This window comes from Tachysurus vachellii, chromosome 10 (assembly GCF_030014155.1).
Source record: "Tachysurus vachellii isolate PV-2020 chromosome 10, HZAU_Pvac_v1, whole genome shotgun sequence".
Classification (NCBI taxonomy): Eukaryota; Metazoa; Chordata; class Actinopteri; order Siluriformes; family Bagridae; genus Tachysurus; species Tachysurus vachellii.
Window position 1 is genome coordinate 947,501 of NC_083469.1, and position 15,000 is coordinate 962,500.

The 15,000-nt window shown below is 45.4% G+C and overlaps 2 protein-coding genes across 4 annotated transcripts in view; one reads left to right on the forward strand and one right to left on the reverse strand.

The window, feature by feature from the left end:
* si:ch211-195b21.5 (zinc finger protein 318) overlaps positions 1-6,601 on the forward strand; it is a 7,646-nt gene extending 1,045 nt beyond the window's left edge. The window contains exons 2-8 of one of the 2 annotated variants that reach the window (XM_060879525.1): positions 842-915; positions 1,070-1,565; positions 1,781-2,375; positions 3,332-3,405; positions 3,491-3,602; positions 3,679-3,785; positions 5,796-6,601. In XM_060879525.1, the coding sequence (XP_060735508.1) occupies positions 842-915; positions 1,070-1,565; positions 1,781-2,375; positions 3,332-3,405; positions 3,491-3,602; positions 3,679-3,785; positions 5,796-6,017 (1,680 nt within the window). In that variant the 3' untranslated portion in view covers positions 6,018-6,601. The remainder of the gene's footprint in view (positions 1-841; positions 916-1,069; positions 1,566-1,780; positions 2,376-3,331; positions 3,406-3,490; positions 3,603-3,678; positions 3,786-5,795) is intronic. The other variant, XM_060879526.1, reaches the window with a different exon arrangement.
* A 918-nt stretch (positions 6,602-7,519) lies between these two features.
* The window catches only part of tbc1d12a (TBC1 domain family, member 12a), a 21,298-nt gene continuing 13,817 nt past the window's right edge, over positions 7,520-15,000 (reverse strand). Inside the window, exons 7-14 of one of the 2 annotated variants that reach the window (XR_009649094.1) lie at positions 13,786-13,866; positions 12,800-12,885; positions 12,648-12,719; positions 12,356-12,484; positions 12,100-12,209; positions 11,263-11,521; positions 8,444-11,144; positions 7,520-8,057 (exon numbers count right to left, since the gene is read on the reverse strand). Coding sequence is in view for 1 of the 2 variants with exons in the window: in XM_060879084.1 (XP_060735067.1) it covers positions 11,073-11,144; positions 11,263-11,521; positions 12,100-12,209; positions 12,356-12,484; positions 12,648-12,719; positions 12,800-12,885; positions 13,786-13,866 (809 nt within the window). In the remaining variant the exon portion in view is untranslated. Of the gene's footprint in view, positions 11,145-11,262; positions 11,522-12,099; positions 12,210-12,355; positions 12,485-12,647; positions 12,720-12,799; positions 12,886-13,785; positions 13,867-15,000 lie in introns of both variants that reach the window. The other variant, XM_060879084.1, reaches the window with a different exon arrangement.

Below are 15,000 nucleotides of genomic sequence, written 5' to 3' on the forward strand. Positions count from 1 at the left end.
CAGTGTACGTAAATACTGTATGTTCAGTGTAAATACTGTATGTTCAGTGTACGTAAATACTGTATGTTCAGTGTAAATACTGTATGTTCAGTGTACGTAAATACTGTATGTTCAGTGTAAATACTGTATGTTCAGTGTACGTACATACTGTATGTTCAGTGTACGTACATACTGTGTGTTCAGTGTACGTACATACTGTGTGTTCAGTGTACGTACATACTGTGTGTTCAGTGTACGTACATACTGTGTGTTCAGTGTACGTACATACTGTGTGTTCAGTGTACGTACATACTGTGTGTTCAGTGCACATACTGTGTGTTCAGTGTACACACTGTGTGTTCAGTGTACATGCTGTGTGTTCAGACAATATTACATGTGCAGTAATACTGTAATAAACACAGTGTTATAGCAGCAGTTACATGAGAATGTAAAGTTTTGTGCAAAACAGCAGACGACTGAAATGTGAGACAGAAAGTGTAAAGAACAAACAGTGTGTAAAACAGGTTAAAGGATGTATAATGGATCTATAGTTATACAGATTACAGTTAGTACAAAACTCCAACACCGTGATTCTGTGGGATGTGTAGAGCAGTGGTTAAAGTGTAGGACTACTGATCATGGGTTCGAATCCCAGGTCCACCAAGCTGCTGGGGCCCTGAGCAAAACCCCTAACCTTCAATTGCTCAGTTGTATAAATTGAAATAAAAAATGTAAGTCACTCGTTAGAAGGGAGTCTGATAAATACCAGAAATGTAAATAATTACCACACTCTTCTAGTGCATCAGTCTCACAGTAATGTGTGTGTGTGTGTGTGTGTGTGTGTGTGTGTGTGTGTGTGTAGCCAGCAGCTCCTCCAGCGCAGTTTTCTGCAGTATGGTCACTTCAACAGGACGAGCTGCAGAATCTGGAGGTGAAGTGAGTAACGTTTACACACACACACAGGCCACGCCTCCTTCACTGTGACTGGCACACAGAGGCCACGCCTCCTTCACTGAGACTAACACACATGGGTCAATGTATCTTATGAATATTAAACTTATTGTACTTTGCTGTTTCTTCTCATCCTCAGAAAGAAAGCTGAGGAATTCCTGCGCATGCTGGAAGCTAAAGATTGGGTCAAACCTTCTGGTGAATCGGGAGAAAAAGTCACGAGGCGGCAGAATGCAGACGCTGAAGCCGAGAGACATGGGTCGGAGAAGCACTCGAGAGGGCGGAGCCGGAGTAAGAGCAGGAGCCGGAGTCAAGGGAGGAGCCTGGGGCGGAGTCGAGGAAAGAGCAGAGCTCGCAGTCGGGGAAGGAGCCGAGCTCGGAGCAGGAGCAGGAGTCGGGGGAAAAGCCGCACCAGAGCAAAGAGCCGGCCTCGCAGTCGCAGCTGCAGCCGGGGGCGGAGCTTAGCGAGGAGTAAAAGCCAGCCTCGGCTCCATAAAGAATCTCAACGCAGCGTTAAAGACACACCAACTCCATCTGTTACCAGAGTACCTGACCTCTTCCTGAACCTGAAACAGGTCCTACAGAGCAAAGAGCTGGAGAATCACCTCACTGTGGTGAAGAACACCTTCAACCAGGTATTATAATCACTCAGCACTCACACATCATATAAACACTCAGATTTGTTTAAATAAATAAATAACACAAGTTTTGCTGTAGAAATGTGTTGAGGAACTCTGATGGTTATGTCCTACAGCTGTAACCCTGATGTTTGGTGATGTTCTCCAGCTAGAAGCAGTTTGTTCTTATTCCCAAAGTAATGATGGTGTAATGGATTTGTATCATTTCTCAGACCCATGAAGACATGAGGCTAAAGCAGGAAGCTGCACCTTCACAGAAATTTCCAGAATTTCTGAAGAAGTCCTGCGACCCCGAGCGAGCTGTTGACTTCAACCCAAACTCCGTACTTCCTCACGAGAGAGTGTCCGGAAATGACAGCACGTTACCTCGGATCTTATCCTGGAACGATCCAGGACAAAAGCTGGAAACTTTCCAGAATAAATGCGTCTTCTCCAGCATCGAGGACGAGGAGGAGTTTCTCTACGGAGAAGATGACGGGAGGAAGAAACCCCAAGCCGTCACCGTCCCGCTCGCTCAAACCAGACCTGCCGAAAATCTGATCTCGTCTCCCTGTATCTCCAAACCTCCCGTCCTCCAGGAGCCCAAGGGACAGACCGTGATCCCCAGACAACGCCTGACCCCGGACGTCTCAGCGGAGGAGTGCGAGAAGGTGAAGAACCTGCTGAAGACCATCGGGCTGAACCTGAGCCAGGCCGACATCAGTAAGATGGTCACCAGACTGAAGCAGAAGCAGGAGGAGCAAAGAGGCGTGAGCTCGAACCAGACTCTCAGAGCGACACTGGAGACACTGCTGAACCGCAATAAAGGTACCAGAGCTAGATCAGACATCAACATCAGACATAAAACATAGATGAGCAAGATCAGGCATACCAATAGTAACGTGCTAATGAAATTAGAGCTTGATCAGACACAAAAATAGACTTTTAGTAAGGCATTAAAGTTATATGAGACATCAATATCAGATCTAGATCAGACAGATCTAGTGAGATCAGACAGCAGTATCAGGGTGTGAGATCAGACGGCGGTATCGGGGCGTGAGATCAGACGGGGGTATCGGGGCGTGAGATCAGACGGCGGTATCGGGGCGTGAGATCAGACGGCGGTATCGGGGCGTGAGATCAGACGGCGGTATCAGGGCGTGAGATCAGACGGCGGTATCGGGGCGTGAGATCAGAAGGCGGTATCGGGGCGTGAGATCAGAAGGCGGTATCGGGGCGTGAGATCAGACGGCGGTATCGGGGCGTGAGATCAGACGGCGGTATCGGGGCGTGAGATCAGACGGCGGTATCGGGGCGTGAGATCAGACGGCGGTATCGGGGCGTGAGATCAGACGGCGGTATCGGGGCGTGAGATCAGACGGCGGTATCGGGGCGTGAGATCAGACGGCGGTATCGGGGCGTGAGATCAGACGGCGGTATCGGGGCGTGAGATCAGACGCCGGTATCGGGGCGTGAGATCAGACGGCGGTATCGGGGCGTGAGATCAGACGGCGGTATTAGTGTGTGAGATCAGACGGCAGTATTAGTGTGTGAGATCAGACAGCGGTATTAGTGTGTGAGATCAGACGGCGGTATTAGTGTGTGAGATCAGACAGCGGTATTAGTGTGTGAGATCAGACAGCGGTATTAGTGTGTGAGATCAGACAGCAGTATTAGTGTGTGAGATCAGGGCATGAGATCAGACGGCGGTATCGGGGCGTGAGATCAGACAGCGGTATCAGTGTGTATAATAATTATGGTTTATGTTGATGGTGTGTGTGCAGTGCAGAAGTCTGAGGACAGTCGGAGTAACCGATCTGAAAGCAGCCATTCATGCCGAGAGTCTGACCACAGAGAGGTAACGGAGGGAGGAATAAATAAATAAATAAATAAATAAAGATGTAAGGAGCGTTGACATTGATGCAGAGTTTGGTGTCTGCTAGCAGAGCGAGGAGATGGAGAGAGAGAAGGAGAAGGAGCGGAGAGAGAAACAGATCCAGAAGAAGAGGAAGGAGTACCTGGTGAAGGAGCTGGAGGATCTGCTGAAGCATGAAGGTACTCAGGCTTTACACAGAACCCTGCAGTGTGCAGCAGGAGGTTCCTCAGAACACTGATGTCTCTCCCACTGCAGGTTCAGGTGATCTGATCCCCGTCATCGGTTTCTTCTGTCAGCGCTGCGAGGAGTTCTTCGGGGACTTGAGCAGTGCTGAGGGACACAAACACACCAACACACACCAGGTCAACACACTACACACACACATGGTTCTGGGTTCAGGGTTCTGTATTACCTTCATCTGGTTTTAGATGTTTCAGGGTTGGATTTGGTGAGTAAATAGTTTCATTGTCTGTATTTTGGTCCTTTGATGATGATTCATGTTTGGTCCACAGCTCCTACTTAAGGTACATTATCAAAGGCACTAACAGTAGCCCCGCCCACAGCTCCTACTTAAGGTACATTATCAAAAGCTCTAACAGTAGCCCCGCCCACAGCTCCTACTTAAGGTACATTATCAAAAGCTCTAACAGTAGCCCCGCCCACAGCACCGCCCACAGCCCCTACTTAAGGTACATTATCAAAGGCACTAACAGTAGCCCCGCCCACAGCCCCTACTTAAGGTACATTATCAAAGGCACTAACAGTAGCCCCGCCCACAGCTCCTACTTAAGGTACATTATCAAAGGCGCTAACAGTAGCCCCGCCCACAGCTCCTACTTAAGGTACATTATCAAAGGCACTAACAGTAGCCCCGCCCACAGCTCCTACTTAAGGTACATTATCAAAGGCACTAACAGTAGCCCCGCCCACAGCTCCTACTTAAGGTACATTATCAAAAGCTCTAACAGTAGCCCCGCCCACAGCTCCTACTTAAGGTACATTATCAAAAGCTCTAACAGTAGCCCCGCCCACAGCACCGCCCACAGCCCCTACTTAAGGTACATTATCAAAGGCACTAACAGTAGCCCCGCCCACAGCCCCTACTTAAGGTACATTATCAAAGGCACTAACAGTAGCCCCGCCCACAGCTCCTACTTAAGGTACATTATCAAAGGCGCTAACAGTAGCCCCGCCCACAGCTCCTACTTAAGGTAAATTATCAAAGGCACTAACAATAGCCCCGCCCACAGCCCCTACTTAAGGTACATTATCAAAAGCTCTAACAGTAGCCCCGCCCACAGCTCCTACTTAAGGTAAATTATCAAAGGCGCTAACAGTAGCCCCGCCCACAGCCCCTACTTAAGGTACATTATCAAAAGCTCTAACAGTAGCCCCGCCCACAGCTCCTACTTAAGGTAAATTATCAAAGGCACTAACAGTAGCCCCGCCCACAGCCCCTACTTAAGGTACATTATCAAAAGCTCTAACAGTAGCCCCGCCCACAGCTCCTACTTAAGGTACATTATCAAAGGCGCTAACAGTAGCCCCGCCCACAGCTCCTACTTAAGGTACATTATCAAAGGCGCTAACAGTAGCCCCGCCCACAGCCCCTACTTAAGGTATATTATCAAATGCGCTAACAGTAGCCCCGCCCCCAGGCACTAACAGTAGCCCCGCCCACAGCCCCTGACACAAGCGGTTCTTAAGTAGTTTTGGTGCTACTTAAGAACCACTTTTCCTGGTTCAGAGCCGTGCTTTGGCTCGAAAAAGAAAGAACTGGTTCTAAATTAGCCCCCGAACCAGCACTCAAACTGCCTCGGGGGGAAAAGGGGCAATAGAAGAATTCCTTCCAAACTTTGGCTTAATTTTCAGTTCCATACGTCATGTTTGTGGTTCATCTGTTTGCGGTTTTATTTAAATCCCCGGTCCAGAGATCCCGTCTCTACACCACGCTCGTGCTCGATTGATTCATTAGTCCTTAGGTCTGGACACTTCCTCCTCCAAACCTTGTGCACCTTTCTGAGCTAAAGCTTTAGAATCATGATGAAACTTCTAAACATTAAAAAAGAATTTACTCTGAAAACTCAATTTTGTCAAACATCGAAGGATTAATAAAATACAGATTTTGGCGTTAAAGTTGACTCAAGTGAATCAGAGAATCGACTCTTTTTTTTTTGGGATCGACTCGATGATTTGACAAACGAGAGATTAAAAAAAGAAAATCTTCTACAAAATATTTGTAAAAGGTTTTTATCAACACTACTGAGTTGGAAAAAAGAACGTAAACCGACTCATTATCTGCTAATTTCATCAAATACTTTGTCTGCTTTCTGCAGCCTGCTTCATAACTTCTTACTCAACATCTCACACAGGATCAGCAGCACAAAGACGAGGAGAGGAACACGGACAGGAAAAGACAGAGAGAAGACACTCACAGTCCTCACGGGTCCAAGGACAAGTCCAGAGTCCAGGAGATGAAAGACAGGAATGACGACGACGCACAGTCGAGTAAGAGCGGCAAAAAGAAGAAAAAGAAAGAGAAAAAGAAGAAGGAAAAAAAGAAAGAGAAGAAGAAAAAGTCTAAGAAGAATTAGTGTGTGTTTCTCCTGACTGTCTTAGGGCCGAAATATTAAATCATCATACTGGACAAACATAACGCTTACAAAATGGTGCCAAAACTTATTGCTTTGATGAAAAGAAACTGTTTTGTCATCACTGCAAATAAAGCAGCTTTAGTGTTACACGACCCCACGACTCTGCAACACCTCCTACAGGTTTATCACAGTATTGCGATCATATCAGCACCACCCAACCCGCTAAACCCCCACCGCTAACGATTCAGCTACATTTTACATTTAAATTAATTAATTAATTAAAGTAAAGTTCATTTTTTGCTGAATTTTCATGATCGGTTGTTGTTTCTTGTCCATTTCTCTCAAAATAAATCATTCTTAGTTACACAAAGCTGCAGTACTGACACTGTGTGACCAGTAGGGGGACAAAACTCAAACGTGATGTAAACTCTGGCTTCTTCCAGCGAGTCAGATCATCCGACTCACACAAAAAGAGTCGACTCTGTTGACTCACAAACAAATCTTTCCAGTTTCTTTTCTAAATTTGATCGATACTTGATACGAACTACAGAAATTGTTAGTGATAAATACTGGTTTCATTCTGACTTGTAATGATTGTGAGTTTTTAAAGTTCATTCACTTGAATAATTCCTCCTTAAAGGTGGGGTCTCCGATTTTTGAGAAACGCTTCAGAAAACTGAGTCAGAACATCAAACAAAACAAAAACAAAACAAACGTGTAGCCAATGAGCAGAAAGGGGCGTGTCTTGTTGATATGGGCGGAGAGAGTGTTCAGTGCGCATGTGTGACATTAGCAGAAAGCGGTTTTAACATTGACATGGAGGATAAAAACAAAGAAAGAAAGAGAAGAAAGACTTACGATAAGGTAAGAAGTAGGACGTGTTAATATAGGATCAGCTTTCCAGCGCTGGAGAGAACTGAAGGAGCAGGAAGTTGGTCACATATTCACAGATTGGAGTTTCCTGAGTCAATAACTCCTGAGCTAAACACTGTTACTACACAAATAACACCTCTTTTCTATCGTAGTAATGTAGAGACGCAGCTACAACCGTGTTTTGTGTAGTAACAGCGTTTAGCTCAGGAGTTATTGACTCAGGAAACTCCAATCTGTGAATATGTGACCAACTTTACTTAAGACGCCGAGGCGCTTTTTTCCTTCTCGATAGGTGAGTAACGTTGGTTTTGTTTTGTTACACAGAACTAATATATGTCTTTGTCCTTTACATGATTATGTTTGTGTGTCATTTTTACTTGTTTGTTTATCTACAATCGTATTGTTCTTCACTTCAGCTATGATAAAGACACATTTCTTTCTGTTAGTTGCCTGGGTTACATATGTATGTGTGGGCGGAGCTATCGATACAGGGGTGGGACCCATTTGGGTTAGGGGCGTGTTTGTTTTGGTGATTTTATCAACATTGGCTTTCACACAACAGAGACCGCACCTTTAAGTGTAGAGTATCTGCTCGTAATGAACACTGAAATAAGAGAATAGTCAATAAATTAATTTTATGTCCTTATAATGTTTTATTAACAACTCAAAATAACGACAGAACTTCAAATTCATGTTTTTTTCAACTTGATGTTCCTGAATCTGTAAATTAAAAAATAGTCAAAGAAACCCCACAGACCCAAAGCTGAGAATGTTATTCATTTATATTTACATTTCTAATCTAAAGAAATCAGTTCACGATTTGTTTTTACAACACTGACAGTATGTAAAAAAAACCTGTACAATAAAGAGTTCCTGTTTAAAAAGGAAATAAAAAGCAAGTTATAGTTACATCAGTGATCATCATTCAGGTGATGACGTGTTAAAGCGGTTAGCGTGTTAGGGGACTCCAAAAGGTCATGGATCAAAGTCTTCTGGTCAAAACGATCTCATATAAAACATCTAAAACATCTAAGACCGTCAAAGATGCGTTAAAAGTTTAGAAACACAACAAACAGGAAGTGTGTTTAAAAAGCAGTCAGCAGCTTCTGGATTCTTCCTCCTAGAAGGATCATGATGGGGGTGAAGGGGGTGAAAGTCCAGAGAGACCTCACATTATTCATTCATTCACTCATCTTCTACCGCTTATCCGAACTACCTCGGGTCACGGGGAGCCTGTGCCTATCTCAAGCGTCATCGGGCATCAAGGCAGGATACACCCTGGATGGAGTGCCAACCCATCACAGGGCACACACACACACACACACACTCATTCACTCACGCAATCACACACTAGGGACAATTTTCCAGAGATGCCAATCAACCTACCATGCATGTCTTTGGACCGGGGTAGGAAACCGGAGTACCCGGAGGAAACCCCCGAGGCACGGGGAGAACATGCAAACTCCACACATACAAGGTGGAGGCGGGAATCGAACCCCGACCCTGGAGGTGTGAGGTGAACGTGCTAACCACTAAGCCACCGTGCCCCCCACCTCACATTATTATTATTATTATTATTATTATATTCTCACATCAGTCTGTGATTGGCTGATCTCACCCTCATGATGATGTCATCACTACGTCTCAGATCAACACAATGAACGTTTTAATCATGAATGTCACAAATGCAGGATCAGAAAGTTAACCTGTAATAAAGTACAACATACAGCTAATTAGCTAGCTAGTAAAAACGTTAACTACGCTAGCGAGCATAGCTAATTTTAAAGTCTCTGTGTCTGAGGCTCCGCCCACTGGACACGGCACATCTGATGAGTTTTTGTACGCTTTTCTGGACACGAGATTCAGGATCTTCCAGGCTGTATTCTGATTGGCTCTCTGTGCTCGTGTGTCTTACACTAAAGATGAAAGAACCAAAAAAAGCATTTAGCGGTGAGTAAAAAAAAACCTCACCTGGTCGAGGAAAACGCTACGATTCGTTCAAACAAAAAGTTTTCTTTTCTGACAAGAGGGCGGGGCTTCGATAGGTTTGAGTTTATTTATTCTTTACTGTATATTTTAAAGACTATTTAGGATCCTATAGTAAAATAATATGGAACCCTGCACCAGTTTCTCTGTTACACTCAGTTCTCTAGTAGAACCCTTTCAGGAAGCCAGGAAAATGTTCATGATAAAGATCCCTTCAATAATGCAGAAAAACGAGTGTTTATTAGAAAGTAGAACCGTTAGCTGGAACGTTCTGCAGGGAACCGTATCAGAAAGACCTCAACAGCTTAGTGTTTATCAGAAAGACTTGCAGGTAGAACCATTTAACGATCCAACAGCACAGATCCTATGTGAAGTTAAGAACCCTGACAGAATCCTCCAACTGAGAAGGGATCAGAAAATAGAACCATTCCAGGAAGTCAAGAACTCCTAATTATCCAACAAAACGATCAAAGAACCCTACAACTAATCCATTATCATCCATGTAGAACTCTCAGAGAACTAAGACCTCAGAAATAAAGACGTTGTTAGAGATCTAAATGGATCTACTCAGAACCTCCATGAATCCCTACAGCACAGTGATTATCAGAAGTTTTAAGCAGAACCATTTTCAGAAGCCTGGGAACCCTTGATGAACATTTTAATATAGAACATCCTGTTTTTCCCATCACAGAAGATCCAATCTCTGCAAGCCAAGAACCCTTACTTATTAACCCTCATTCTAAGAGTGCACCAAGTACCAAGAAGTTCAGGTTCTAGATGTTTAAAGGTGAACTTTAAAGGTTCTTCATTGATTTTAAGGGTTCTGTGGATAACCGGAGATGATGATGATATAAAGTTCTACAAAGAAAGAGAGTAAACTTACAGAAGTGTGGAACATTCCATCCCTAAACCAACCATCCAGGACCTGCCTAAAAATATTTAAGGTTCTCCAGAAGGACGACTGAAGAACCGTTACAGTTTTATGAGTTAAAGGAACAGAAATCATTTCAAACATGTTCTCTCTGGACTTAAAAAAGTTATAAAAAACACATAAGAGCTTCAAAAGGAGTGTGTGTGTGTGTGTGTGTTAGTAATATAAGGTTTGGCACTAGTGTATATCACACAGCTGGTGTGTGTGTATGTGTGTGAGCTTACAAATTGCACTTGTGTGTATTGGCCTCACAGATCAGCTCTGAGTCTAAAGGCCACGATTAACGCTACTGCATTAGGAGCAAGCTTGTGTGTGTGTGTGTGTGTGTGTGTGTGTATGTGTGTGTGTGTGTGTGTGTAAAAACAAGTAGCTGATTCGATGTTAGCTGTTATATGGTTACATCTCGATCCATCACCGCTGGACAAAATAAAAACATTAGTTCTAAACACATTTTCACACATTTGGTCGTTGCTGAAGTTTAACGTTGTTATTAGTTCGAATTAGTTTAATATTAATAGCTAGCAAAAAAAAAAAAAAAAAAAAGCCGCGCTGTTTGTCAACACAGTACTATGTACAAGATCGTACAGAAATAAAGTGTCGTTTGTGTTTCTTGTCTTCAAGTAATTAGCGTTAAGTTTTCACAAGCTCGTTCTTATGCTGCTGTTTAAACAGAGTTCCTGATTCGTGGAGGGCGGAGCTTAAGGTAACCTGATCTTATTGTATCACAACACCAGTTACTTAGTTACTCATGTTAACTTGTTAGCTTGCTCACAAACTTACTAGCTGCTGAACCTCAGACAGGTAATGTTAGCTAGGCTAGCTGTACGCAAGTCTGCTTAGCTTTTAGACTTACACCAGTATCTTGTCTTTAAAATGTAACACACGTAAAGATGATGTCATATAATCATATATACAACAAGCTCCGCCCCCAAGACTCAGAGACGCTGTCACTCAGACGTGACAATCAGTCTTATACCTAATCTTTAAAGTGTGTGTGCGTGTGTGTGTGTTATTTGCTTTAAAGTCACAAACATGTGGCACTTGGCATAGATAACTTTACAGTAATACCTCTCTCTCTCTCACTCACACACACACACACACACACACACACACACACACACACACAATGAAATGTCTTCTGCCTCTGAATTTCTTCCCAACATCTTCCACGAGTTGCTGAAGCTCTTCAGTCCGTCTCGTTAATACTGGACACGACAGTCTGTTTAAATATTCCCAAACTCTGGTACTTCATAAGGTGTCAGCTGTTAGCTTCTTAACGCAGGACTTCCTGTTTTATCAGCTTCTTTATGTCCATCTTTCATCAGAGCTGAAAAAACCTGCGGCAGAAAATAAAGCCCATTATCACACACACAGTTATTATGGAGCAGGTTATAAACTGTAGACTACAGACCATTTCACCGTCATGTTCAGGTCATGTTTATCTGGAGTGTGTACCTGGTTCCAGCGCCGGTTGTTGCTGATCATGTGTGTGTTAGCGATGCAGGTGAAGAGTGTGTGCGCTGGGGTGTTCTGCAGGAGGCGGGACAGGAACTGGGCACTGTGGATGAAGTCCATCTGCAGCAGGACGTCCTGATAAAGGCGCAGGATTCCCAACGCTGTGCGGAACAGAGCTTCCTCCCCATCACGGCAAAACAAATCCCACACACGACACGCCACGTCCAGTGGCAAAGGCTTACTGTACAAAGTAAAGATCCTGCGCACACACACACACACACACACGAACATTCAAACCAGTGCTAATGATTCTCTCAGTTTAATCAGCAGGGAATTGGGATAGGGATTATGGATTACGGTGCAGGGTGTACGGTGCAGGGTGTACGGTGCAGGGTGTACGGTGCAGGGTGTACGGTGTAGGGTGTACGGTGCAGGGTGTACGGTGCAGGGTGTACGGTGCAGGGTGTACGGTGCAGGGTGTACGGTGCAGGGTGTACGGTGCAGGGTGTACGGTGTAGGGTGTACGGTGCAGGGTGTACGGTGTAGGGTGTACGGTGCAGGGTGTACGGTGCAGGGTGTACGGTGTAGGGAGTACGGTGCAGGGTGTACGGTGTAGGGTGTACGGTGCAGGGTGTACGGTGTAGGGAGTACGGTGCAGGGTGTACGGTGTAGTGTGTACGGTGCAGGGTGTACGGTGTAGGGTGTACGGTGCAGGGTGTACGGTGTAGGGTGTACGGTGCAGGGTGTACGGTGCAGGGAGTACGGTGCAGGGTGTACGGTGCAGAGTGTACGGTGCAGGGTGTACGGTGTAGGGAGTACGGTGCAGGGAGCACTTACCAGTCTATGAGGTAAAAATCTGGAGTCAGACTGTTGCTCTGAAAGTGCTGGAATAATTTAGGGAGATTCTCCTCAAAGAAAACCTCAAACGCAGCAAAATACTTCAGCATCTAAACATTTAAACACAAAATCAGGTATATTAGAATTTATCTTCAGTAAAGTTGAGTTAAAGACAACAGTGAGGTGTTTTGTAAGAGATTAACGTGTGTGTGTGTGTGTGTGTGTGTGTGTGTGTGTGTGTGTGTGTGTGTGTTACCAGGTCATGGTCCACCCTAAAGAAGGCCATTTGACATGGTTTGTTGAGGAGGTTTGCAAAGGCAATAAAGGCGTTGGCTTCCTCGAGGTTCAGAATGAGAACAGCAGCTATGAAGGACATTCCCTGTACCTGAAACACACACACACACGCACGCAGACACACACACGCAGACACACACACGCAGACACACACACGCAGACACACACACAAGTTATCTCTGCTGCTGTAAGTCACAACACTTAAAAACTGTGACAGAAAGATGTAGAACATCTGCAGGTTCTCTGACACTCACATATCCTACATCAGGTCTGTAACACGTGTATGCACCCAGGACATTATGTAAAACATCATGATACGGCCCACCCTTCAGAGAGAGAGAGAGAGAGAGATTAGTACATCTCATGGTCACTTTCATTCATTCTTTTTCATCAAGATGTTCCTCACCTTCTGGAATATAAAGAGCGAGGGGAAAGTCCTGAAAATGTCCAGTTTAATCAGGTCCAGACTCGACTCCTTATCTACACCACAGTCTGAGATAAACAGGAAAGGTCAGAGAGATATTCATGAAGAACTCTTACTGTACAGCTGTGTGTGTAGCAGCTGTGTGTGTAGCAGCTCTGTGTGTGTAGCAGCTGTGTGTGTAGCAGCTCTGTGTGTGTGGCAGCTCTGTGTGTGTGTGGCAGCTCTGTGTGTGTGTGTGGCAGCTGTGTGTGTGTAGCAGCTGTGTGTGTGTGTAGCAGCTGTGTGTGTGTGTGTAGCAGCTGTGTGTGTGTGTGTAGCAGCTGTGTGTGTGTGTAGCAGCTGTGTGTGTGTGGCAGCTGTGTGTGTGTGGCAGCTGTGTGTGTGTAGCAGCTGTGTGTGTGTAGCAGCTGTGTGTGTGTAGCAGCTGTGTGTGTAGCAGCTGTGTGTGTAGCAGCTGTGTGTGTGTAGCAGCTGTGTGTGTGTAGCAGCTGTGTGTGTGTAGCAGCTGTGTGTGTGTAGCAGCTGTGTGTGTGTGTGTAGCAGCTGTGTGTGTGTGTGTAGCAGCTGTGTGTGTGTAGCAGCTGTGTGTGTGTGGCAGCTGTGTGTGTGTGTAGCAGCTGTGTGTGTGTAGCAGCTCTGTGTGTGTAGCAGCTCTGTGTGTGTAGCAGCTCTGTGTGTGTGTAGCAGCTCTGTGTGTAGCAGCTGTGTGTGTAGCAGCTGTGTGTGTGTGTAGCAGCTGTGTGTGTGTGTAGCAGCTCTGTGTGTGTAGCAGTAGGTTATTAGAAGAGATGCTGGATTTGCTAATAAGAGGTTTCAGGTGTCTCCTGTGTCGCTATAGCAACATGACACAAAAGTGCCTCAGAAATGGAGACGTGTTCTTCTACTTACAAATTCGAATCCTGAATCTCAAAAAAACAAACAAACAAACAAAACACTCTAGAAACGTTTGTTTAAACAGGAGATCATACCTTCACTCTCACTCAGTGATCCTGTCTCTGAGAAACTGCGCCACTTCTCTTTCGCTCGGGACAGAAAGATTTCATACAGTTCTGTAAACCAGCACACACACACACACACACACACAGACACACACAGACAGACACACACACACACACACACACACACACACACACACACACAGACACACACACACAGACACACACAGACACACACACACACAGACACACACACACAGACACACACAGACACACACAGACACACACACACACACACAGACACACACAGACAGACACACATAGACAGAGACACACACAGACAGAGACACACAGAGACACACACAGACAGAGACACACACAGACAGAGACACACACAGACAGAGACACACACAGACAGAGACACAGAGAGACACACACACACACACACACACACAGAGACACACACACACACAGACACACACACACAGAGACACACACACACACAGACACACACACACACAGAGACACACACACAGAGACACACACACACAGAGACACACACACACAGAGACACACACACACACACAGACACACACACACAGACACACACACACAGACACAGAGACACACACAGACACAGAGACACACACACACAGAGACACACACACACAGAGACACACACACACAGAGACACACACACACAGAGACACACACACACAGAGACACACACACACAGAGACACACACACAGACACACAGGCACACACACACAGGCACACACACACAGGCACACACACACAGGCACACACACACACAGACACACACACACACACACAGACACACACACACATACACACAGACACACACACACATAGAGAGACACACACACAGACAGACACACACACAGACAGACACACACACAGACAGACACACACACAGACAGACACACACACAGACAGACACACACACAGACAGACACACACACAGACACAGACACACACACACACAGACACAGACAGACACACACACACACACACACACACACAGACAGACAGACACACACACAGACATACACACACAGACAGACACACACACAGACAGACAGACACACACACACACACAGACAGACACACACAGACACAGACACACACAGACAGACAGACACACACACAGACACAGACACACACACACACACAGACACACACACACACACAGACATACACACAGATTAATTCTCACCATCATGTGT